General features: G+C 48.0%; 1 protein-coding gene across 3 annotated transcripts in view; it reads right to left on the bottom strand.

The window, feature by feature from the left end:
• The window catches only part of RAPGEF1 (Rap guanine nucleotide exchange factor 1), a 669,494-nt gene extending 648,788 nt beyond the window's left edge, over positions 1-20,706 (bottom strand). The window contains exon 1 of one of the 3 annotated variants that reach the window (XM_078646181.1): positions 20,174-20,706. In XM_078646181.1, the coding sequence (XP_078502307.1) occupies positions 20,174-20,696 (523 nt within the window). In that variant the 5' untranslated portion in view covers positions 20,697-20,706. The remainder of the gene's footprint in view (positions 1-20,173) is intronic. The other 2 variants (XM_078646179.1, XM_078646180.1) reach the window with 2 other exon arrangements.
• Between the last annotated feature and the right edge of the window lie 5,149 nt (positions 20,707-25,855).

Here is a 25,855-nt window from a genome sequence, read left to right as displayed (position 1 = left end):
TTTCACTCGCTACCTATAGCTAGAAGGGAAATATTCAAGGCACTCTACATTGTTCACAGAGCTTACCAAAGAAAGAGACTGCTTGACCAATTCAAGCTATACAAACCAAACAACACTGAACTCCAGGGTTGCACCAATTATACTGCTACACCATAAGAAATCCGTAGAAGGCACTGCTTTCTCAGTACAAGTCGCCAAGCTCTGGAACTCACTACAAGCCAACATTAGAAGCCCCCAGGACGCCCTACACTTCCAAAGATAGTGAAAATATAGCCATTTCCTTGATAACTACAGCATCCCACATCCCGGAAACAGAGCCCAAAAACCTCAAGCGCAGTCCTCGGCTTACAGCCCACAAATTGGAAACAACTCAAAAAGAAAACAGTTTTCGATATGCAGCCTAACAAGGCTGACCTGTGGGCTCACCATACCAATATACACTTATGTACTAACATATATAGCAGTTATGGCCCACAATAATACTAAGACCATCATATGCATCGGTCAGCAACGAATTGGAACATATCTCTTAAACTCACATAAGATATTTGCTACAAGCTTTGTCCATCACCAGCACAGTACAGCCCAAAAAATCCCTCACCAAGTGACAAGACATGGAATAACTGAAGAGATCGGTCACACATTGCTGGACAATTTAGAAGACTTTAAGATAGTCCACCACTGCAGGTCCCAAATACCTATGCAATATGACAGCTTCTCACAAGGACACTCAGAAATGTGATTATAATAAAAATGTCCATCCTAACAGATTTCTCCACTTCTCTCTCCCCTCCAACCATGCCGGCTTAGGGCCACAACTATACACATCTCAGTGGACAACCCAGTGAAGTAACCAGCTATGCAGGCTATATCATACGAAATACAATAAAGGAACCTGCAGAGGTGTTCAAAGCTAACAGCATATTGAAAACTTTAACACAGTGCAGCTGTCTCTCACACTTAATTGTCTACCACAGTGCTATGAGCTGTGTCCCATGACATGATAACCACACCTTGGTGGTCATCACATACAACATGGAAGCACATCCTACATGGGATCAAAACAAAGACAATATCCTTCCACCCACACACCCTACCGGGTGTAGCTTGCTCAGCATCACACATGGGGTAGAAAATGCAATATGAATGATGCAATACAAGTACCACATGGAAAGACACTGCCTGGTTATTATTGCCAATGATTTGGAAGAGCAATGTTTTAATCCAGCCCTGCAATAAAACGAGTGGTTGCTAAACGGACTCCTTTCTGATGCAAACTGACAGCCACGTTAGAACTGGTAAAGCACAGGAACTGGAAGAAGAAAAATGCCAATGTAGCACCTTCTGTGGGTCAGAATCATGGCCCCAGAAGTCTATTCCTAGCCAATACATGCCACCACGGATAGGTGGAACGTGGGAAACCAATACGTGTTCTTCACTTCCCCCAACTTCTCTTCCCTACTCCTGTTGTCCATAATGTCTCTAACCACATTCTGGGCTCCTGGCTCAAAAACACTGCTGCGGTTTCACGCCCTGCAAATAGAGAGGCCCGCTCAGCTCAAGTCACAAACATGCACACCCTAGAAGTGAAATGGAGAACTGCAACAACCTCCTCACATGGGATGCAGAGTAGGACAGCTGCAGTTAGTTAGGCCTTGAGAGACTCCATGGGCAGACCAAAAAGGGATGGGTGCTGGCCTCAACAATGAATAAAGCAGTGGTGCCTCCTTCGCGAAGGCGCGTCTCCCCACTGCTCCTAGAGCAGTGAAAAGGGGAAAAATAAAATAAAGTTATTATTGTTTTCTTTTTTGTTGCTGCGGGGATGGGCTGGTGGCTCAGGGAGGAGGAGTGGACTGTGCACAGTAAGTGTGCATGACAACTCGGACGGCCATTTTTGCCGATCAAGCAGTCATGCGCCCTTTGCATATTCCCCACCAGGCTGCAATACACAGCCTGGTGAGAAAAATGCACAGCCTCCCTGCCCTGATGTGAGCGCCGATCCACGGCACTCAGACCAATCACAACGCTGCATTGCAGCATTTTGATTGGCTATGGGGAGCATGTGTGCCTGGCTGCTTCCTGCTGCTTCTTCCGGACTGGAGTCAGGAAGAGCAGAAAAGCAGACGGAGGAGAGACACGGTGGTCGGAAAAGGTATATTATTTAAAATATATTTTAACCCTCCCCCCCCGTGCCCTACCAGCCACCATTGGAATAAAGATCAGACGGCCATACAAATAAATGGAGCCTGTAGTAATCAGCTATTCCTACAGGTTGAACATGTCCTAAAGGGTCAGCATGGGGTGCAACTCCTTTAGGAACAAGAGACCTCATACACCCAGATGGGTGTCATGATTCATCATCTGGCTTTTGCTCCAGATGCCCGACAGGTTCCCTCAAGGGGGAACTTTACCGGAGATTTTTACTCTTGCCGTCTGTGAAGGCTGGGTGTGTGGCTAGTGGTGTCGATTGGTGTGAGCTAGTGCAAAAGTGTTAGTGCAATCTAAACATACGACAAGTGGTCCTCTCAAAAAGGAATTTTTAATGACAGAGTCCACTTGCCTATATTAAAAATAATGACGCTGTTCACTAGTCTGCACTTGTTCCTAAAGGAGTCGTGCCCCATGATGACCCTTTAGAAAATGTTCGACCTGCAGTAGCATCCCTCTCTCTCTGCAGGAACTGCATACCCCTTGTAGAAAGTTCAATTTGCCAGGAGCATGTATGCTAGACCGTAATATGCTCCTAGTCCCTCAATTTGATAAAGAGTAATCAGTTATTCTCCAGCTCACTCAATTTGTAACATGTGTAACTTACATTGTTTCCTGCTGAATACCAATTACAAGGTGATCATAATGTAGGAAGGAACAAGGAGTTAGAAGCTTACTCCCATCAGACAGACAGACAGCAGGGTAAAACCTGGAGGGCTGACCAGAGAATAGTGCGAGAACATTTCTGAGCCAGAAGTGAATAACCTGTCCCAGAAGTGAAAAACTGGACTCTGAACTTTCAACCCAGAAGCAAATCTCACACCCAGAAGTAATTCCTGGTTTGATGCTAGAAGGGTCAAAGACACATTTTATAGAGAGCGCGAGATAACCTTCAAGTAAGGTTTCCTGTTTCAGTTAAAACCAATTATAACTGATAAAACACCACCAAAAATAATCTTTTTCAGTAGAAACTGAAAATCACTGGACTTTGCTGTACATTAACTACTTCTGCACCCTCTAGCATAAAAAATCTAAACGCAGTCCCTATCTCTAAGCGCATTTTTGTGATGGAAACTCCTGCTATGAGGCACTTGGGTCATGCAAAGCCACTTAACCCCTTAAGTGCTGCGCGAATTCCTCTGCAGTGCTGAAGGTTCTAAAGAACCTATGGACTCATGACGGAACGGTTCCGTCATGAGCACAGGCCAACAGACGCTCATGACGGAACCGTTCCGTCATGAGCACCGAAGGGGTTAATATGCCCTTGGAGACATCAAACAAGTCCCTGAAACCCCAGGACCTACTTTCATTTCCATTTCGAGAGCACGTTCATAACATCGTTTCAATTTAGTGTTTACCGCATGTTGCTGTGTAGTGGTCAGCAGGTTCACAGCTCAACTCTCAGTAGTAGTTCAGTGGGGGCAAGGAGAATCTCCATGATTTCACCCTCCTTCATTCAGAGCTGCACTGAACGTTGCTTTCTGAAAGCCCATGTCCCAGCACTGTGGCAACAAAGATCACTGAGCAAATAGGCTGCTCTAGTTGGCCTCGTATAGGATACTGCACCCAACTCTCCTATTCTTAGGTTTACATAGTAATTTTTAAACAAGCATTGGAAATGCAATAGGACTCGCATTAGAAAAGTTGGAGCTATTGGTTTTGTAAATGACAATTTTTTTTATGTGTTGGTCTTGAAAATAGCAAAATTAATATCTTTGTCATTTACAATGCCAATACTTTTAACTTTTTCAAATGGGACACCTATAGCATTTGTAATGCAACATGTTTTGTATGTACGTGACTTACATGTATTCATATAACAAATGGCTTTTAATTTTTTTAAATAATTAATACTTAAATAAAAGTTCTTGTAATTTATAATAGCAATAGCTTAAACTATTGTAAATAACTTTTGTGAAGAATATGTTCAGTGTATTTTATTATGACGAAAAGGCAAGAACAGAGGTGAAATATTAATTGATTTTACAAATAACAAGGCTTTTCATTTTTTTTCAAATAATTAATACTTAAATGAAAGTTATTGTAATTTATAAAGGCACTAGCTTAAAGTAAATCCAAAAAAAACAAGTTATGGGTGAGGCGGTTTGCTGCCAGTTGCTGCTGCCACTCTCTGATAGCAGCCGCAATTTTCTTTATTAATTTCTCCATCGGACCATAAACTGTATGTAAAGGGGTAGAAATAGAGTTGGAGTCGCGACGATTGGGAGGTGCACTGTAGTGGAGTATTCCTTAAATACTGGAGCTGACGAAGTGTGCTCAGTGTACGAAGATAGATGCCCCTTTTGAAAGCTGCTGTAACGCCTGCAATACTACGGCTGGTCCCTAGATGGAGTGTTAGGTGGAAAATAGCAGCCACAATAAAAACAAGGTTAATTAACGTGAATAAATTACAACCAATACACTTGAAGACAGAGGTCAAGGAAGGGAGGACGAGGGGGCAAACAAAGGCAAGAGCGAGGGAGAGGAAATAAGAAACCCCACCCCTCTGAAATAGAACAATATACAATTGCATGAAATAAATAAATAAATACCTGATTGTTTCTAAGAAGTGCCGGTACTGTCCAAGTAAAAGTATCAGAAGGAGAGCTTCTTACATAACCGAGGGCAGGACAAGAGAGGTGGTGGGGGGGGGGGGGGGGGAGACGGACAGAAGAAGAGAGACCGACATACGAGGAGAGAAGGGGGTATCTTGAGGTAGAGAAAAAAGAAGGGACAGAGTGGGGGAAGAATCAGAGGAGCGAGCAAGTTGTATAAATATGAGAGCGAGAAAGAATGAGGGTGAACTATAGAAAGAAAGAGGGCTGACAGACAGATATAGACGGAAAACGAGAGTACGAGTGAAAGGGAGAGAGAGATAATGAGTGAATGGGAGAGAAGGGAAAATATATAGAAAAAAAAGAAGACACGGCCGGCTGGCCGTGAAACTGAAAGCACGGCCGGCCGGCCGGCCGTGAAAAGCCTTTGATGCAGCAGGGGGTAATTAGGGGAGGAGAATGGCTGGGCTGAGGCAGAGCGCAAAGCCTTTGATGCAGCAGGGGGCGGAGCGGGAAGAGCTGCTGGCGGCACCAAGCTGACGATTTGATGCTGTGCACGCGCATTTTAACTAATTGCGCTTGCGCATTGAGTTAAAAGTACACATGCACTGCATCAAATCGCCAGTGTAGGTAAGCTCTGTTTAAGCCCCTATAGTCTCGCTCTGCTCAATGCGCATGCGCATTGACAGGCGAGACCTAAAAAGCATACCAGTAAGAGTAGAATATCTTCATACCGAAGCGTCAGGGAATAAATCATGAACATATTCAGTTCTCAGGAGCAATGTAAAGAGGTACATGAGCTGCTTATGGAGAAACTGCACTGCTTTTAATGCAGACACTCACTTGGAAAATACGCTGTAGACAGTACCGCAAGTAGTTTCCTAGTATGTGCTGCAGGTGCAAAGCTTCCACAAAAACAGGAGCACAAATCCATTCTGAGCCCGCACATTGACATAGGCCCCCAGAATCACCTGGTTCAGCTTTGATTCCCAATGTTCCCATGTCAGAAAAAGATTGGAACAAGCCCAGACACTTGGCAATATCACCTGTGGAAAACACTGACGTATTAAAAGCACACAATAGGAGAGCACGCCGCACTGAATACAAAGGTAAAAGGCCTGGTGCAACCGTCACAGATGCGCTGCAGTAACACAGTCCCCGCACTGATCTAAAAAAACAAAGTCTTGATGAAAATCAATGCTTAGTGGTGGTCAAAATCCCAAAGACAATGCCCAACAATCTAAAATAAACTTCATTCTAGTTGTGAACTGCCAAAACAAATGATATAAGCCATCCTGCAAGTGACGAAGCTTCTTTACTACTTTCGCTACTTCTTCATGCAGCAGCGCAGTTAGTTGTAACCAATGACCCAACAGCTAACAGTAAGCATGCAATCATTTCTAAGCAAGCATCTCTCCGTGAGCCTATAGAGCAGGAACAGGCCCAGATCAGACACTAACAATAAATTAGCCAAGTTCTCTATTGGTATCTCAAGACAAAGGAAACAGAGTGACAATGACGTACAGTAAATTAGCAGAGAGCACCTCACTAGGACGCAAAAAAATTATAAAAATGTTACCAGACTTGCAGGTCTGGTTACTTCAATAATTGACTCGACCCAACTGTAATGCTGTGGACCCATAAACTCATAAACTGGTCTCAAGTTACGGGATCCTAGGCCATGATGTATTTCACAGAGTTCTCGCCTTGTTCTTCATTATCACATATGAGCGCACCTTCAAACGTGATTGCAGCATGTCTGCTGCATAAAAATCTCTTCTTTAATAGACTAAACGTTTGCTTTATATATGATGATCTAGCCCACATACTGGCCTCTTAGGTCAATAATAGCATTCACAGGGTGGGGGCTGGAATGTTTCTCAGTTCAGGTTTTAAAATTCTCCCTTTTAATAAACATAGTACTACAGCATTACACGGTAGGGCACTGTCATTTACAGGCAGCACGTTTCCTATTGAAATGACCACAAGTTTTACTGCCAAAACTATAGAGCGTACAAACAATAACGTGTGGAAATCAGTCGACAACAAATATTTATCATTTTCCCATCACCAAATAGTGTTCTGATTTGTTTTTATCCTATTAAAATCTTTGTTTCAATCACACTTTAGAAATAAAAAAACGTGCTTTCCAAACTGAGAAATATTCTGAAATATCGTACAGTAGATTTACAAGTTACTAAAATATTGTGTGTTAAAAGACAAATTCCCTGTACTTCAGCACAATTGTCAGACAGTTCTCTTCCCAAAATCCTCTAACTTTGCAGACAGAGAAAGAAACAAACACCAGTCTCCAGGATAAAATGAGCAATAACTTGTAGGAAGACATAAGCTAACATTTGACCTTTGTATTTGAACGCACAGCAAATATGAAATTATAACAAACAAAAAAAGATTGAAAAGCACCTGTTCTTTGCCACCTCAAGCTCTCACCAGATAATAGCTTGCCCAGATAAAATCTGATTCACCAAAACTAGTGGGTGATTAGATAGTCATGGGCTGCCCACTATGTCTATATCATGTATTTAGTAGAAAATCTTCATTGAGCAAATCTTTGCCATTTGTCAGAAGGACAGGGTAGCAGGAGGGTATGTAGAGTGTCCCCTATTGATCCCTTATCTGCTACCATCAAATCTTAAGAGGGTGCAAACATCTCTTCATTCATGCACTTCCTTGACGTGTGGTGGGACTGGACTGCTGGCAAGCAGAATTTCAGTACTTGAGAATTATGCATGAAGGTGAGAGAAAAAATGAAAACGTACTTGAACGAGCAAATTCAATGAAAGGGCACAAAGAGAGGAGTTCGGAGAAATAAGGAATGTAGGAATAATTGAGAATAGGAATGCATAAGGGAAGGATGCCAATGAAAGCAACTATTTTTAGAAGCTCCGGAAAAAAACCATTCCGTGATTATGCATGGAGTAAACGTTTTTGAAAACCGGGAAAAAACTACAGAATTAACAACAAGTAGAAACTGAAAACAAGAAAGCCTACATGGAAGTGAACCCCTGCTTTATTCAAATTAAAGTTGAGGACTATTGTATCCCTTGAACCATGCATGCAGCCAGTAATCATTCGAGGTCCATGGGCCCTCCCTTCCCAACAGAGTGAGGAATGGGAGGGGGTGGGGGACATTTTAAAGAGGCTTTGCTCCAGAAGGAGATGGACAAACATAAGAAGAGAAAGATAAGCCATTGAATAAGAAGCAAGCAAATGAGTGAGTATGCCAACTATTGACAAGCAGAGGGTAGGCTTTCAGCCCACTCACTGTAAGATCACAATAGGTCTATCGCAACCAGACAGCATATGCTGTCTGGTGGGCGATGTCTAAAAAACAACACTGGCAAATACCCAATAGGTCCTGCGTTGATTGCCCGCCTTTCAGCTTTGAATGCTTTATGATTTTTGTAAAACTTTATTATGAGGAGCTGCTGGGCCCATAAACAAGCACTGGCCCACGCTAGGTGCATAATAGCGCACTTTTTTTGTTATACTGCTGGCCCGGTGGGCAACACAGAGGGACGAAGAGGGGGAAGATTGGGAGGGGGGAGGCAGTGAGAAAGGCCGGGTCTGTAGCCAATGATAATATAATATGTTTCTTCTCAGGCCCAGCGCTGCCAGGAGATGGTGGAGAAAAACATTGGGACAGTATAGGGGTGCTGGAAAAAAGCAGTTGGAAAAATCAACAAGAGAGTATATTGGAAAATGCACTTGCCACAGGTATGGAGAATGAGCTAGACGTACAAAGACAAATGAGAGTCAAGACAGTGATTGTGGAGTAAGAGCAGGGCAATAGGGAGGGATGAGAGGAAGGCCCTTTGAGAAGATGAAGAACAAGCTTTTGCAATGCAATAGGTCTCGAATTAGGAAAGTTTGAGCTATTGGTATTGTAAATGACACATTTTTTATTTATGTTTTGTTTTTGAAAATAGCGAAATTAATAGCTTTGCATTTACAATGCCAATAGTTTTAACTTTCGCAAATGTGACACCTATAGCATTTGTAATGCAAGATGTGTTGTATTTACGTGACTTAAATGTATTGATATTACGAATAACAATGGCTTTTAATTTTTTTAAATAATTAATACTTAAATAAAAGTTATTGTAATTTATAATGGCAATAGCATAAACCTTTGTAAATAACTTTTGTGAAGATTATGTTCAGTGTATTTTATTGTGACGAAAATCCAAGAACAGAAGTGAAATATTAACATCTTTTTGTTACATTTGTAATAAAGCTGGAAACATTGAGAGAACATATTCATGTTATTCCCCATTCAGGCTGGAAAAAGTGCAATGCTCGGATCCGGATACAAATATCTGTTGCGCACCATCCTTTTTCTATCCCACTTGCTACTTCACCTGTAGCAATCACTGCTGAACAGGGTTTAGTTCTTCATTCAGACACACAGCACTTGATAACAAGTGCCCTGGCGTTGAATACGCTAAATATCGCAACTAATAAAACACTGAGGGTCACATTTACAACCCCCTTGCCCCCAGTTTTGCGTCAATTTTCCCAAAAGTGACGTAAAAGTGGCGCAAGGGATTTGTAAATCTTCCCCTGAGATCTTCGAAATTTTTAGTGCGCGCGAATTATAACCTATTCTTAGTTTTGCTATGAAAATGGGGCATACCATGCAGATTTTGCTGCTTATGGCACCAAAATCGCCATGTCCTGTTATTTGTTGTGCATTTTTACCTAATCTAGTCCGGCAGGTTTGACCTACTGACATTTACCGGTTAACAGGGCTGCAAACTTGATCGCACCTGGTAATTATCTGGTGCGATTAACATCGTTCTTACAGTAATTACAATCCCTGTGCAAACAATTTAACAGGGCACTTCTAATCAGACTGGTAGCGCCTTGTCAGAACAGATGTAGCATTAGGGCGCTTGTTGAAAACACCAACCCTTGGACAGCTGTTACAAGGTAGCATACATATAGCACGATATGCACTGACTGGCACAGCGCATCAAGTCCAGGTACACATACTCAGTAGCACCTTATGTTGATGACCTGGCCTGTTACAGAACGCTACTTGGAGAGCAGGTGTTAGCGCAACCTTCCTTTTTGGCAAAAAAGTACAAACCCTTAATTTAGCAATCTATTCAATGAGCCAGTTTACATAGCACAGATAAACATCCCATTAATCAATGATCCCCAGTAAAAACACCATTGTCACAAACATGCAGAAAGCATTAACAGCGTCAAATGAAGCAGATCAATGGCCCGATTCATAAAGGCTTCTGTACAAATGTGAGGAATGCAGTGCGTATAAAAGTTAAAAAAAATAATAATGGTTTTAGTTTTCAGCGCAACAACTTCCGAATCATAACATATACATTGACTATATGGAACTACTACCATGCCATGGACACCTGTCACTACCATCAAAACATAGTTGAGATGACCCATCCAAGGTAGCCAATTATTTCTCACGCCTGAACGCTCCACCTTATTTGTTCGGCAGCATCGAGAAAAAAAAGAGGATTCTTCATACGGCTCACAAGTTATTAGCAAAACAAACAAGAGCAGTTAATGTTTCACCACCGCTGGCCGAAAACCGGAAGTTCGGGAACCTCACGCCTCGTGGGGCGGGACTTTCGCCTTCTGCGGGAAGCCCGCGCCACGGAGTGGCTGGCCCAGAGGAGCAGTGGTGACGCGGGGCTCCCATGCCTGAGGGAGAGTCCCACGTGTGCCAGGAGACGATCAGAAGGAGCAGAAGTGGCGGCTGAGGCGGCCGATGCAAGTGCGAGGATCCCATGAGTGAGGGAGGCCCCGCCCCTCGTGTGCCAGGTGATGCACCGAGGAAAGAGACCGGTGGGTGGGGTAAAATGTAAATGTAAATGTATTGAGTCTTATAATAGCGCACGTATCACCCGAAGGTATCAAGGCGCTTGCTTAGGGAACCCGTCCTGGTATTCCCCTGTGAGATACCCCGGCAGGGTATCCACAAGGTGAAAGCCAGGCATCCCGCCGCGAGGGGCCGGAGCGAGAATTGTCGAGTCCGTGGAATTTTTGAGCCCGAGACCCGCCGAGGCGGGGAATCGAACCCTGGTCCACGGCCGATCTCAGCTTCCGGGTCTGCCGCCTCTAACCACTGAGCCACGCTTCTCCACAGAAGGTAGGGTGGGGTGGGGTGGAGGTGTGTGGGCGCGCGCGTGTGTGCGTGTGTGATTGATTGCAGGAGGCTGACTAGCTCTGAAGTGGGACAGGAGATGTGCAGGGCGCGTGGGTGTACGTGCGCACATACATGCTGAAATCGCCGACGGCCCAGCGCGTGCCCATCCCTTGTCCCAGTTCCAGAGCAAGTGGATAACAATAGAGGCTTCGCTGGACAGCAGCGCTTCGTTCTGCTTACACCAGCTCGACCTAAAAAGGTACTGAATGACGAAGGCAAAGTGACAACAAATGAAATGCTACAATATAAGAGGAGTGTTGGGAGGCGGTTTAAGATACAGGGTGAATGTTGGGGAGGTGAGGGATGGTAGAGATGTAATGGGTGGAGTTGCTAGAGCATAGGGAGGATGTGTTGCGGAGCCAATAAAAGGAAATGTGGGGGGGGGGGTATTAGGGTGGTGTGTGTGACTGAATGGCTCCAGCAGTAGTGGGCCAAAAAGGGCAATGAGAAGAGCGTTCGAATCAAAAACACTGGGAGTGGATAAGGAGACGATTATTGGAGAGGTACTGGAAAGGGGTGTAATGAGGTACTTGATGAGTGTAGGATAAATAATGCTATAGAAATCCTAGGAGGTGGTGTGGGACAGGCAATTGAAGGGTATATGAGAAAGAAATGGGATCGTACAAGTGATTGAAGCTTGCTGGGAGCAGGTCTCTGAAAGTGGATGTTATAGGGCACTGAAAGTTTGCATCTGTGAAAGACACAGGGAGGGGTGTTTAAAATAAGTCACTGGGATGTACTCTAGGAAGGGGCGGGGGTGAGGTTTGTTCCCACTATAGTGCAGAATACTCCCCGAGGATCCCAGCAAAGTCTTCTGCTCTTTTGATCACGGCTGCAGGTATTACACAGTACGTTGTCATTTTCAGGAAAGAATTCTGACTCAACTAGTAGAGTGGCACAACGGTAACAGTTAAAGCAGTTGTAGTGCCAGTGGTGCGCCCTAAAGTGGCATGAGTGCTTGATCTGCAGAGAACTGGTGAGATATAGTGCCCAAAGCCAATCGCCATCATGCAGCAGCGCATGAAATTCTGCAAAAAGCAATACCCATTGCCTACTTTTACTTTCTTACACTAACATATTTAGGATTCCAAGCGTTGCGATGAAGAGAAACTTTTCCAAATACACTGGCAAGCGGTCCTGGTTTTCAGATTCCCTTTCAAGAGCTTGAGAAAGCTTCAGCCATTATTCTTGCCAAAATGTCACACCTCCTTGGACATTCCTTCGCAGCTGTAAGTGAGACCAATCCCACAGTCTAAAGACCACTGAAACATGAAACTATGTGCTGTCACGAAGCACTGAACCTTTCTTCCGAAAGGAACAGATCTATCCCTTCGCAGCCCTTAGAGACCAGGCCTGGCCTGAAGACCTGGCCTGAATTCCTTTGCCCCTTTCAAAGAGACCAGTGCCTTCAGTCTGACGACCAACATGCCTCCTGCAGCACCTTATATATCCGTTCACGAATCGTCAGTGGGAAACAGCTTAAAGACCACTGAAACATATAAATCTGCACAGTCACAAAGCACCATGTCTATCTTCCTACATGATTATATCTATCCCTTCGCAGGTCTCAATGGGATCAGACCCCACAGTCTGAAAATCACTATGACATATGCATAAATGCATGCTGTCCAGCAGCACCGTATATACCTATTTGTCTCCGTCAAAGGGACCAGACCCAAATCAAAAGAACACTGAAACATACAAATGCTTGCTGTCCAGTAGCACTTACCCCTTTGCTTCCCTCAAAAGGACCAGACACCATGTCTGAAGATCACTGAAACATATGCATGCTGTCCAGCAGCACTGTATATACCCCTTTGCCTCCCTCAAAGGGACCAGACCCAAATCAAAAGAACACTGAAACATACAAATGCTTGCTGTCCAGTAGCACTTACCCCTTTGCTTCCCTCAAAGGACCAGACACCATGTCTGAAGATCACTGAAACATATGCATGCTGTCCAGCAGCACTGTATATACCCCTTTGCCTCCCTCAAAGGGACCAGCCCCACAGTATGAAGGCTAATGAAACATGCAAATGCATGCTGTCCAGCATCACCATATCGACCTATTCCGCTCCCTCGAAGGGGTCAGACGCCACCGTCTGTGCAACACCATATCTACCCTTCACCTCCATCAAAAGGACCAGACCCCACAGTCTGAAGACCACTGAATTATACAAGTGTGCACTGTCACAAAGAACCGTATCTGTTCCTACAGAACAGTATGTATCCCTATGCAGCCCTCCATGGGACCAGTCCCCACGCTTTGAAAACCACTGAACATACAAACACAGGCTGCACCACTGTATCTATCCCGTTGCATCCCTCAATGGAACCAGATGCGCCGCCCCAAAACTACTGAAACATGGGCTGTCATGTAGCACCTTATTAAGACCTCGTCGCCCTTCAGAGAGACCAGACAGTTTAAAAAGCTTCAAAGCCTGCTGCGCAGAACATGGGGCATTTCAGGTGCTGCAGTAGCACATTCCACCAATCGGGGAAGCTGAAAGATTTACAGCAACATCAACAGATGTTGTCCGATAGACAACACTTAGTAATATACAAACTGCAGGCGCCCGAACACACTGCCTGCCTATCATCAACCCTTTACTGGGTCCACCTTGGACACGCGACCTACCACACCAAGAAGTTAGAAAAGAAAACATAACCCTTCCACTCTCAAAGCCCGAGTTAAGGATCAATTGCAATGGGACTCACAAAAAGATCAACAAACATCTCAGAAGGCAAATACCACATTGTACAACAACTAAGGGAAAGGTGGCACCACTCTTGGCAATGGGCTTGCTATGAATGGCTGAGATGGCACTGAATCTTCAAATACTGGGGCTTGTTGAGGCGTCCGTCGTTCACAGTCCTGTCAACAAACTCCTAACAAGAGCCAGAAAAGAAAGGCACCAGAAGCAGCAAGGAAACAAAGGGGCCCAGGAAAGATGAACCAGCTGTTGCACGAAGGCACATTATCCTAAGACGACCAGGCTCAGGATCGGGTAAGCTCATCATGGCATGCCGACTGGAACATCTTGTACTAAGGGCTTCAGCAAAAACAACACTCAATAGTGCAAACTGGTAGGTTTCTGAGAATCAAAGCTTAGTGAACAGCCCTACGAGCTTGTCACTGGCTCCAAATGAAATCAGTATTAAACTCCAGGTCATCGGTGTAGTTTAAGGGGCCAGGTCCCGTTTAGCATACTAAAGGTCTTTATAATTCACCATCAAATGCAAAGAACTCTGATTAACTGCATGTTGTCTGCTTTGGGGCAGTGGAGTTACGCAGTTTTCGGGGAGAAAAGAATGATTTCCAGATCCTTGTGACTAGGGGTGAATAATGTTTGTATTGTCCAGCATTCTGTCCATCAATTGTTTATTTTGCATAGGTCACCCTAAGTGAGAAGGGTATGCCCAGACGTGGGTCCCGTGCTCACTACACCACTGGATTCAAGATAGCCTGGCTGATAAAGGGCGATGCTCTGAAACCAGTCCCACGATGCTTGTTTCTGGTCCAGGGAGGACCTGGCTTGGCAGTTCGGGCTGGACTGTTCCCACAAGGAACAGGGTCAAGACTGATTTGCATATGGCTGGGTCTAAACTGGGGTGGTGTAGTGAGCAAAAGAATGATGGATTAAACCCAGATCCTTGTGACTCGAGAACCCAATAAGGTCAGCAAAAGACTATGAGGAGGTCAAGTGGTGGGGGGAAATAATCTATCAGCAATTTAAGTCATAACCAAAATGGAGATGCCTTGCACATGTCAAGAGCAACAATGCTCCCTAAGCCGTGCAGTGTCCGCCATGCATAGAGATGGTTGATTATCATATCAGCGTATTTGCATTCGCAGGAAATAACCTTTTTCAGGATTAATTTGTAAAAGCAGACTATTTTGCAGCTTAAAAGAAACATTTGTCCATAATCCAGTTAATTCCTATCAGACGCACCTCATATAAGCAATCTGATTATATAGCGTTTATGAGCAACATACAGACTAAATAGGTAACTTTGTAAGACCTACAATGCGATTTTTCTAAACATTCACTACATACTGGCATTGGTTAAAAGCGAACTCTCTTTATGAAAGTCATAACCAAGATAGCAAGGATGAATATGCAAGTTGGGAGTGTCCAAAGCAGTTGAATTCTGCCACAAAACAAACACTGGGTCACGCGAGTGAAAAGTCAGAGAAAACACGATTTGGAGGACTTGTGCGTTTTAGTGCGTTATGGCAGGTTAAGAAAATGTTAATCACTTATTAAACACAGTGAGTTGGAAACAGAACATTGGAATGTCAAAGAGTAATGCAGAAGGGGACGGCAGTAAGAAGCTGCTACCCCTAGATCTCTCGGCCACTTGAATTACGCTAACAACACTTTAATGTACATATTAATCATTTTCTTGTGAGAGCTTTAAAGAAGCTGAGATGGGCAGCGAAGAAACAACACCTTGATGCAACCACCTTCTTGCTCTGGCATCAAGTGGTCCATCGATATGACTCAACAAATCCCAACAGAAACATGCAATCTGCAGACGGCCCTCTGCTCGAGGACCTCCCAAGGCAAATCCACAATGAAGTGAGGACACAAACCTTAAAGAGAGGGCATGTTCCACAGCGTCCACCTTGCGCTCTATCACCACTGTGGCCTGAGCACAGGATAGCCCATAGTGTGCATGCGCCCAGTCTCCTGAATCTTTCAGCAGGCTATGCTAGTACCTAGCGGTGGGCCACCGTAGGATACTTACTGCGACTTTTGGAAGCTTTGAGTAAGTAAGCAATAGCCAGAGACAGGCCCTTCTGTGATGGCAGCAGGCGGCAATAAGGCGGGCCAACACGATCGACCACACACAAACTTTACGCTCATCTATGTATCAAAAGCTCAAGAGCTGCTGTTCCCACCGCTCATTCCGTGAGCCTCTTCCTTCTTGCTATAACTAGTGCCAGCAAGATGTATCAGCAGTAAGGGTGCACACCAGCGCTCTTTCAATATCAGAGATTGCTGACTTTGGGCCATCTTTTCCTTCTCGTAATTTAAAGCACAAGATGACGCTAATGATGAGAATAAGGGCGTCAGGTGAAGAGAAAGACCACAGACCCTGTGTATGTTCATGAGATGTCTTCATTTCTACCACAGTTTAGCACCTTTTCATGGCATATATCTCTAATAATAAACGATATTTTAGGTTCTGTCTGACACATGCATCATGGTAGAAGCTGTACACGTTAGTGCCTCTCACCATCTCCACCTATTCTTGTGTTCATCTCAAGGAGTCACGCTTTACACGAGGTGTGGGGATAAAAGGGAACATTCAAGAATAGAAGTTACATACGGAAAAAAAGCAGGGCAATATTAGCAGAGTCGCCTGGTTGCACCAGCCCACCAGAAGGTTACAGATTAAAAGGTACCCGAGCAAGAGAGGAGAGAGGCTGACAACACATGTCAGCATGGCAGCGGAGATTGGTCTGTGATGTGTGCATAACATTCCCAACCACAGCAAAGAGATATTCTGGAAGCCCAGGATTCTAGGTTGACAAAGGTACAACAGCCCTGCAGGCCCATCCTCAATACTTCATAGCTGTCAGGGAACCCCAAAGAGGCGGATTTACAAAATGAACTGTTTTACTCTGAACTGACATGTTCCTATTCAAGGAAATACTTTCCATTCAATTGGCTTGGCCAGCAAGACGTGTGCTGAAAGTAACAGGCAGTAAATGCGAACGCACAGGTGCAGAGGCGCCTGAAATAAGGTACCAGCATGACCTTTGGTATCATGACGCTGGGCACAGACAAAAAATAAAATCCAAAAGACAGCACTACACTCCACTACAACAGGATTAGCACTACACTGACTGGGGAGACATAGGCCGGCCTGCTTTGCAGTATTTTTGGGAGAAACGTGACACTGTATACAAGACCGCTGAGAACTGCAGCTTCAGCTACAAAAGGGCAATCTGCTTTCTAACAACTGATCTACATGCAAGCATAGAAGAGATGTGAACAGAAACGGGTTACAAACAAGGTAGTTGCTTACCACCAATGGTAAGCAGCCGCTAAGATAAATACATAACATGCAGCTTTATTTATGTAAAAACATGCAAGGCGTGTCACAACCCATATTCAGAACACACTTAAAAATACATAATGCATTAAAACAAAGGGGTAGGAAAACAACCCAGCACTCTTTGCGCAATAGCGGGTGAGGCGGTGTGTAAACATTCATGGGCAGACAGCTGAGACACCACTAGTGTTGACGCTGCCCCGTGAAGACCGTAATGCATTCTACAGATGTGAAACTACACAGAGCACCCTCTCAGGGGCAGAAACAGTGATGCTAAGGTACAGCGTGGAAGGGCAGACAGCTGAGACAACAAGGGGGTTTACACTACCCCATGAAGACCACGCAGTCTCTCTCACACACACACGCAGTTGAGAAGTGGGGTAGAGCGCACTTCTGCTGTGAGGCGGCACAATGAGAACCCTCTTGTGTGCGGCAACAGTGATATAAAGTCACAATGAGCACCCTCTTTTGTGTGGCAACAGTGATATAAAGCATGCTGACACAAACTAGAGGTTACACACTGCTCCCTGGCCACCGTGCAGTGTGTCACACACTTCAGATGTGGAATACCGCGCACTCCAGATGTGAGGCGGTCCAAAGAGTACCCTCTCGTGTGTGGCAACAGTGATGAGCAGCATGCTGAGGCAACCTAGGGGTTATACACTGTCCCCTGAACACGATGCAGTAGCACACAGTTGAGATGTGGCGTAACGCGTACTCCAAATGTGAGGTTGTACAGGGAGCACCCCCTCGTCTGTGGAAACAGTTACGGGAAGCATGCTGAGACAACCTAGGGGTTATGCACTGCTCCCTGAACAGCATGCAGTGTCTCTCACACACTTCAGATGTTAAGTTACAAGCACTCCAGATGCGAGGCAGTACAGACACCACCCTCTCGTGTGTGCAAACAGTGATGTAATGCATGCCGAGACAACCTAGGGGGTTACAGATGTGAACACCATGCAGTTTCTTTCTCTCACACCCACTTGAGATGTGGAGTAATTCGCACTCCAGATGTGAGACGGTACAAACAGCACCCTCTCGTGCGGAAACAGTGATGTTCTGCTGTAATGAGAGTTGGGACTATAAATGGACTTTACTTTATCATCTTGAGACTAGGCGTGTCTTTATTACAAACACAACCAAATACAGCCTTCCATATGCATACACCACCAATCCTGGTGTGGAGTAACAATCCAGATGTGTGCTATAGAGACCACTGTCTTGTGCATTTTGGCGCAAACTCAGAACAATATGGAGGGGGGGGGGGCTCATGTCTAACTCAGGTCAATATTTAGATAGTCGGCTGAACACTTGAAATATTTAAATAGCAGTATAGAATTATTATATGCTAATTCGGATTTCAAAATTCTTGACTTCTCAAATGTGCGTTTTTACAAACGTGAACAAACAACAGATTGTTGACAATGTATTTCTTCCTTCTGATATCTGATTTACAAATAATTGATAAGATTACAAGAAATTATCAAATGCAGAAATAAACGCGCTGCCAATTTTTAACCTATCCATGCATCATGAACGAAACGTTAAATTATAATAACAAAGACCATTCAATTCTAAGTAGACCACAAGTTCGCTAGGTAAAATATTTAATACTGATGCGACTATTTTAAAACATGCGCTTGGGTATAATTACCCCCGCCCCTAACTCCAAGCACAATACCAACAATTAAAAGGAAGATCTCCTTAACACGTAAGCAGCGGCCAGACAAATTAAACATACAGCATCCCCGTTAGCAGGGCCACAAATTAAAAGCAAAAGCCAAGGTAAACAAATGAACATGAAAACAGCAAATAGGTAAACTGCAAACAGTTCGGTTACATTAAGTGCTAATAAATTACTTCCAAAATCAATAGAGTTCAGGAAGATTCAAGTTAAACCATCGGGGGTGCACGCTCTTGTTGGTACTACCCCCAACTTGGGGGTGGGGCTGCTTCTGTCCCCACCACGGCCATCTCCAGGAGAAGTCTGCTCTTGTTCCCACTACCTCCTCCAGGGGGTGGTGGGAACCAGTGATGGTATCAGCGCCTGCTAATTTCACCACTTCCATGAGCCCTGTCCTTAATCCAGGGGGCCTGCTCCTGTCCCCACCACTCCCTGGGGGGCCTGCTCATGTCCCCACCACTCCCTGAGGGGCCTGCTCCTGTACCCACCACTCCCTGGGAGGCCTGCTCCACCACCTCCAGGGGAGGCCTGCTCCTGTTGCACCTACCACTCCGAGGAGCCCTGCTCTTATTCCCACCACCAACGCCAGGAGGGCGTGCCCCTGTTCCACCATTCCCAGAAGCACTGTAGTAATTCACACCACCACCTCCAGGTGGGGCTTGCTCTTATTGACACTACCACCTCAGGGGGAGCAGGTCTTATTCACTCCACCACCTCTAGGGGAGGCTACTCCCGTTCCTACCACCACCTCCAGGGGGAGCAAGGTCATGCTGACACCACTCCCAGGGAGGCCTGCTACCAACACCACCTTCGGTGGGGAGGCTGTTTCGGTTACCACCACTTCCAGGGGACCTTGTTCTTATTCCCCCACCATCACCTCCAGTAGGCATGCTCTTGATCCCCCAATACCCTTCAGGGGTAGAAAGCTCCTGTTGATACCACCACCCCTAGAAGTCCTACTCTTATTCCCACACCACCTCCAGGAGGGGGTGCTCTTAATGCCACCACCTCACTCGGAGGGGGGAGGGTGGGGGGGTCCTGTCCAAGCTCCAGATTTGCCCCGCCCCCCTGACTCCTGGGATCTTCCATGTACCTTCTGGTTTTGGGAGTGCAGTCTTGGGTGTCCCAGGCACCCCGTACCCCCACTCCCCAAGTCCATGCCCTCCTAACCATGACTGGGCCGCAGCCCCCTCATGTAAGAATGCCCGGTCCTGGCCCCCTGCCCCCTCCACTGGGCCGGGGACACGTCTGGGTAACAGTTAGACCCCGGTGCTCTCCCTTTAGAATGAAAATAAAGGTGCGGCCGGGCAGCCCTCCCCACCCCCAGCCGCCCGGCTCCGGTGCCTCTGCCCCAGCCCGTTCCGGGGGGAGGGACACCCCCGGCCTCCGGACACCGGCACCTCCCTCAGGGCCCTCCCCAGCCGCACCCTCGGCGCCGCTCCCCGCCCCTACCTGCTTTCTCGATCTTCCCGGACATGTCTGCGGGCGCCCCCCGGTCGCAGGCGCCCCCGAGGCCCGGGCGACGCTCCCCCAGGGCCCGGCTCCCCTCCGGGGCTGTGGCAGGCTGAGGCCGACCCGCGCTGCTCCCCTCGCCGGCCTGTGCAGCTGCCCGTCCGCCGCCGCCGCCTCCCTCCGCCCCGGCGCTGCTGTCTGCCGAGGGGACCCGGCCCCCGCCTCCTGCCGGGGCCGGCCTGGGCTGCAGCGCCACCTCCCGGCGGCAGGGGGGAGTGCACCGAGGGAGCGGGGACGGCAGGCCGTGGCAGGGCAGGCCTGGGCCAGGGGAGGGCAGCGCCACCGGCAGGCCGGGGGAGGGCAGGTCTGGGCCTAGAGAGCCGGGGCGGGCAGCAGCGCCACCGCTAGGCCGGGGAGGGCAGCGCAGGCCTAGGCCCAGAGTGACTCGAGGAGCGGCAGCGCCACCGCCAGGCCGGCAGGTCCAGCGCAGGCCCGGCCACAGAGAAGACAAGCGCCGGGTCATAGAGTGCTGCTGACGCGCAGCGCCTCGGACTGCAGCGCCACCACCAGGCCGGAGGTGGACAGTGCAGGCCTCCTCGAGGTACACCAAAGGGAAAAATGACAGCGCCACCTTGAGGTCGGCATGTGCGGTGCTCGTCTGGGCCATAGAGTGCGGCTTAGACGGAGAGGAGCGTCACGGATTGCAGCGTCGTCTGGGCCATAGAGTAGGGCCTAGGCGTGGAGGAAGGAACGCCTCAGACTGCAGCGTCGCCACCAGGCCGGAGGAGGAAATGTCGGATGGGCCTTGTAATACTGAGGTCGCAGGCGGGCGAGCAGCGTCGCTGGCTTTGGAACCAGTCATTTTTACAGACATCGAAGTAGGACTATCTTTTGCGGCGACCAACAAAATAGAAAAGAGACCAGGATGAGGCGCTTCTTCTGACACCAGAAATGGTACTTCGTGGCGCCACTAACTCGGGGGAAAACTACAAGCAGTTAGTTGTATGTCAGGACTGGAGGCTTCTAATTATGCTTTAACTTTATCTACCGTTTCTTACAACAGCCGATTAAAAAACTACAATTCCCATGAATGCATAAACATGACCCGTCAAGACATAACAACAATAGTCACATAGCATAGCTGCCAAGGTTTCAGGTTGCCATGTGTGACATTTTCATAATTTCAGTGAAATTGAGTGACATTTCAGTGATTATGAGTGAGACTTTCTCGCGAGCAAAAATCATGCAATGAAGACGAGGGAAACTTCTAAACATCACGCAGTGAGTCTCAGACAGGCAGCACTGAGTAATGCAGGCTGCCTCAGACAGAATGACGACGAGCGTTAGTACTTCTAGTGCTTACTGTTGTCTTCAACTTCTCTCTGCTAGCCAAGGGTGACGGCGGCGTCCCAGACGCTGAGCCGCACGGCGGGGGCCGGCGACGCACATGCCTGCAGCAGTGTGCACACTGCAACGCCTCACCCAGCACACGCAGTGCGCCCGATGCAGCCACAGGCCTCTCTCATGCCGCGCTGCCATGATCGTGTGAGACTCTGGAGTCCCGCCGCCACCGGCTTCTTGTCACAGACGAGCCTCACCCTTCCTACTTTCAGCTACAGGACCTGAGGTTATGGGCGCCAGGCACCGGCACAGCCAGTAACGCGAGCTTGTCTCTCTGAGAGGGCAGGCCCCGGGGTCCCGGTAATTTAATTGGACAGGGTGAGTCTCTCACATCATGACTCACTCTGTCTTGTGGTCAGCGCCGCGGCGGGAGCCAGCACTCTGCAGCCTGTACAGTTTTTCAACATTGTAGAGCTGCTAGCAAGCATGATTGAAGGGCATGCGGCATATTTCAATTTGGGCACGCACGGGCTCCGATGTAATTTACTCTGTTTCCAAGAGTCCTGCCGCGCTTTAGCACCCTGGCATTTACCATTAGCCAGTTTCAGTGCGTCAGCAGAGAGTAGTCAAAATGCGTGACAATGCATTTCAGTTCGTTGTCGCGGAACACCACACTGAAATGCGTTAGCGTCATGCCTGAAGCGTGACACTTGGCAGGACTGTAGTCAATACCAGTTGTAGTGTCCTTCTCAGCTCTGGAGCACGCACATGACCACACCACGCATGGTGCTCCTCTAACACGTCTTTATTCTTCAACATCCAGCGGCACTCGGGCGGCTGGGTGCAGGGTGCGTTTGAGCCGTCGGGCTCTCAATGTTATCCAATGAGGATCTTGAAAAGGGAACAAAGGCTGCAGGCTCAGGGACAGAGGATCTTCTGGAGCGACCAATACTTCAAGGGGTAAGTTGGGATCTTGGAGCACAGGTAGGTACCCCAAAGGGAGGCACAGGGGGCTGCGGGCGCCAGATGCAGGGGTGTCTCTGGGTGTCGGAAAAGCTTACCCTCGACTGGTCACGGTTGGGGTGGCCCCTGGTTCTGAGTCTGCAGGCGTCGGCTGGTTCGTCGAGGAGGGTCTTTGGGCACTGGACTTCGGGTTCCAGTCGCCGGGTGTTCTCCGCCACACATGCAAGGATGATAAAACAATCATCACCAAGACACTCTGACTGGTTAAACTCAATCTTAAGGGTATACAAATTGGATAAACAGGGGAGGCAGAGTAAGAAAAACAGGTTCTGAAACATTTGGGAAAATTACAAACTGGTAACGGATAGGGGGTCCAATGATTAAGGCAAAGGTACCATTGATTTCAAGCTGAGTCTTGAATTGAGTAGTCAAAATGACTAGCTCTTCCCCCTCCGATAATCATATGCCTAGAGATGGACAAAAGGAGGCCCCAAAAGACAAGGGAAACAGAATATCTCTAGAGAAAATGGCCGAATCTAAGAAATGGGGCCTCTGACTGGAATCAAAACTGATTATAAAATTCAGAACTAACAACCTGTGGGTCTCAACGCTGATGAAGACGTTTTTGTCCATCTTTAAGGACCAAGAAGAGAGAAAATGAGCAATTTCAACTATCATAAGCAATACATGGACTCGCTTAAAGATCAGCGATATGACCACTGAGGCCTAAAAAGTTCAAATGAGAAAGATAGAATTGTTCAGGAGCCCCTTAGGGGAGAATAATCCCATGGATCAAACACTGTCCACACTGCAGAGAGATACTTCCCATGCACTGTTCAATGAAGGAAAATATAATCATACATTGTATACTCATACATGTCGATGGTCAACGGACTACATGTTAGACTCGAGTCACTCAGGCTCCATTGCACTATACCTGTGCGATAACATCATGTTTACATGTTAAGAGGACAAAAATGAGCTAAATAATGGAATGAAATAATTGTTGCCCCATAAGAGCAGTATACATTGAAATGGTGAGCAGACTTCCCCAACCGTGAACAAGCCCTTGTGGTGAAACGCGTTGATGGTAGTGAGGGTGAAAGAATAAAGAACCCTTGATGAGCACCTTTGGAGGGCGAGCGTCTTTTGGTCGATTAATATATATATATATAGACAGCTTTAGCACAATCGTGGAACTGTGTATTCTTTTTATTGTATAAGTAATGATAAGTACTCTCATATGCTTCTGTCTATTACTCATCGCAGCGCAAATATTTTATACAGGCAGGGGGTGTCAGGAGAGGGACAGGGGGTGTCAGGAGAGGGGCAGGGGGTGTCAGGAGAGGGGCAGGGAGTGTCAGGTGAGGGACAGGGGGTGTCAGTAGAGGACCAGGGAGTGTCAGGAGAGGGGCAGGGAGTGTCATGAGAGGAGCAGGGAGTGTCAGGAGAGGAGCAGGGAGTGTCAGGAGAGGAGCAGGGAGTGTCAGAAGAGGGGCAGAGAGAGGGGCAGGGAGAGGGGCAGGGAGTGTCAGGAGAGGAGCAGGGAGTGTCAGGAGAGGAGCAGGGAGTGTCAAGAGAGGAGCAGGGAGTATCAAGAGAGGAGCAGGGAGTGTCAGGAGAGGGACAGGGAGTGTCATGAGAGGAGCAGGGAGTGTCAGGAGAGGGGCAGGGAGTGTCAGGAGAGGAGCAGGGAGTGTCATGAGAGGAGCAGGGAGTGTCAGGAGAGGGGCAGGGAGTGTCAGGAGAGGAGCAGGGAGTGTCAAGAGAGGAGCAGGGAGTATCAAGAGAGGAGCAGGGAGTGTCAGGAGAGGGAGAGGGACAGGGAGTGTCATGAGAGGAGCAGGGAGTATCAAGAGAGGAGCCGGGAGTGTCAGGAGAGGGACAGGGAGTGTCAGGAGAGGAGCAGGGAGTGTCAGAAGAGGGGCAGAGAGAGGGGCAGGGAGTGTCAAGAGAGGAGCAGGGAGTGTCAGGAGAGGAGCAGGGAGTGTCAAGAGAGGAGCAGGGAGTATCAAGAGAGGAGCAGGGAGTGTCAGGAGAGGAGCAGGGAGTGTCAGGAGAGGAGCAGGGAGTGTCAGGAGAGGGGTAGGGAGTGTCAGAAGAGGGGCAGAGAGAGGGGCAGGGAGTGTCAGGAGAGGAGCAGGGAGTGTCAGGAGAGGGGCAGGGAGTGTCAGGAGAGGAGCAGGGAGTGTCCGGAGAGGAGCAGGGAGTGTCAGGAGAGGGACAGGGAGTGTCAGGAGAGGAGCAGGGAGTGTCATGAGAGGAGCAGGGGGTGGGGACCCAGGGCACACCAAGGAAAAATGTGTCAAGAGAGCAGCAGGGAGTGTCAGAAGAGGAGCAGGGAGTGTCATGAGAGGGACAGGGAGTGTCAGTAGAGGGGTAGGGAGTGTCAGGAGAGGGGCAAAGAGTGTCAGGAGAGGGGCAGAGAGTGTCAGGAGAGGGCCAGGGAGTGTCAGGAGAGGGCCAGGGAGTGTCAGTAGAGGGGTAGGGAGTGTCAGGAGAAGGGCAGAGAGAGGGGCAGGGAGTGTCAGGAGAGGGGCAAAGAGTGTCAGGAGAGGGGCAGAGAGTGTCAGGAGAGGGGCAGGGAGTGTCAGGAGAGGAGCAGGGAGTGTCATGAGAGGGGCAAGGAGTGTCAGGAGTGGGGCAGGCAGTGTCATGAGAGGAGCAGGGAGTGTCAGGGGAGGAGCAGGGAGTGTCAGGGGAGGAGCAGGGAGTGTCAGGAGAGGAACAGCGAGTGTCAGAAGAGGGGCAGAGAGAGGGGCAGGGAGTGTCAGGAGAGGAGCAGGGAGTGTCAGGAAAGGGGCAGGGAGTGTCATGAGAGGAGCAGGGAGTGTCAAGAGAGGAGCAGGGAGTGTCAGGAGAGGGGCAGGGAGTGTCATGAGAGGGGCAAGGAGTGTCAGGAGAGGGGCAGGGAGTGTCAGTAGAGGGGTAGGGAGTGTCAGGAGAGGGGCAGAGAGAGGGGCAGGGAGTGTCAGGAGAGGGGCAAAGAGTGTCAGGAGAGGGGCAGAGAGTGTCAGGAGAGGAGCAGGGAGTGTCAGGAGAGGGGCAGGGAGTATCAGGAGAGGGCCAGGGAGTGTCAGGAGAGGGGCAGGGAGTGTCAGGAGAGGGGCAAAGAGTGTCAGGAGAGGGGCAGAGAGTGTCAGGAGAGGAGCAGGGAGTGTCAGGAGAGGGACAGGGAGTGTCAGGAGAGGGCCAGGGAGTGTCAGGAGAGGGGCAGGGAGTGTCAGGCGAGTAGCAGGGAGTGTCATGAGTGGGGCAAGGAGTGTCAGGAGAGGGGCAGGCAGTGTCATGAGAGGAGCAGGGAGTGTCAGGGGAGGAGCAGGGAGTGTCAGGGGAGGAGCAGGGAGTGTCATGAGAGGAGCAGGGAGTGTCAAGAGA

This window comes from Lissotriton helveticus, chromosome 5_1, assembly GCF_964261635.1.
Source record: "Lissotriton helveticus chromosome 5_1, aLisHel1.1, whole genome shotgun sequence".
Lineage (NCBI taxonomy): Eukaryota > Metazoa > Chordata > Amphibia > Caudata > Salamandridae > Lissotriton > Lissotriton helveticus.
The sequence above is the reverse complement of the archived record's forward strand: the minus strand, read 5'-3'. Positions and strand labels throughout refer to the sequence as shown.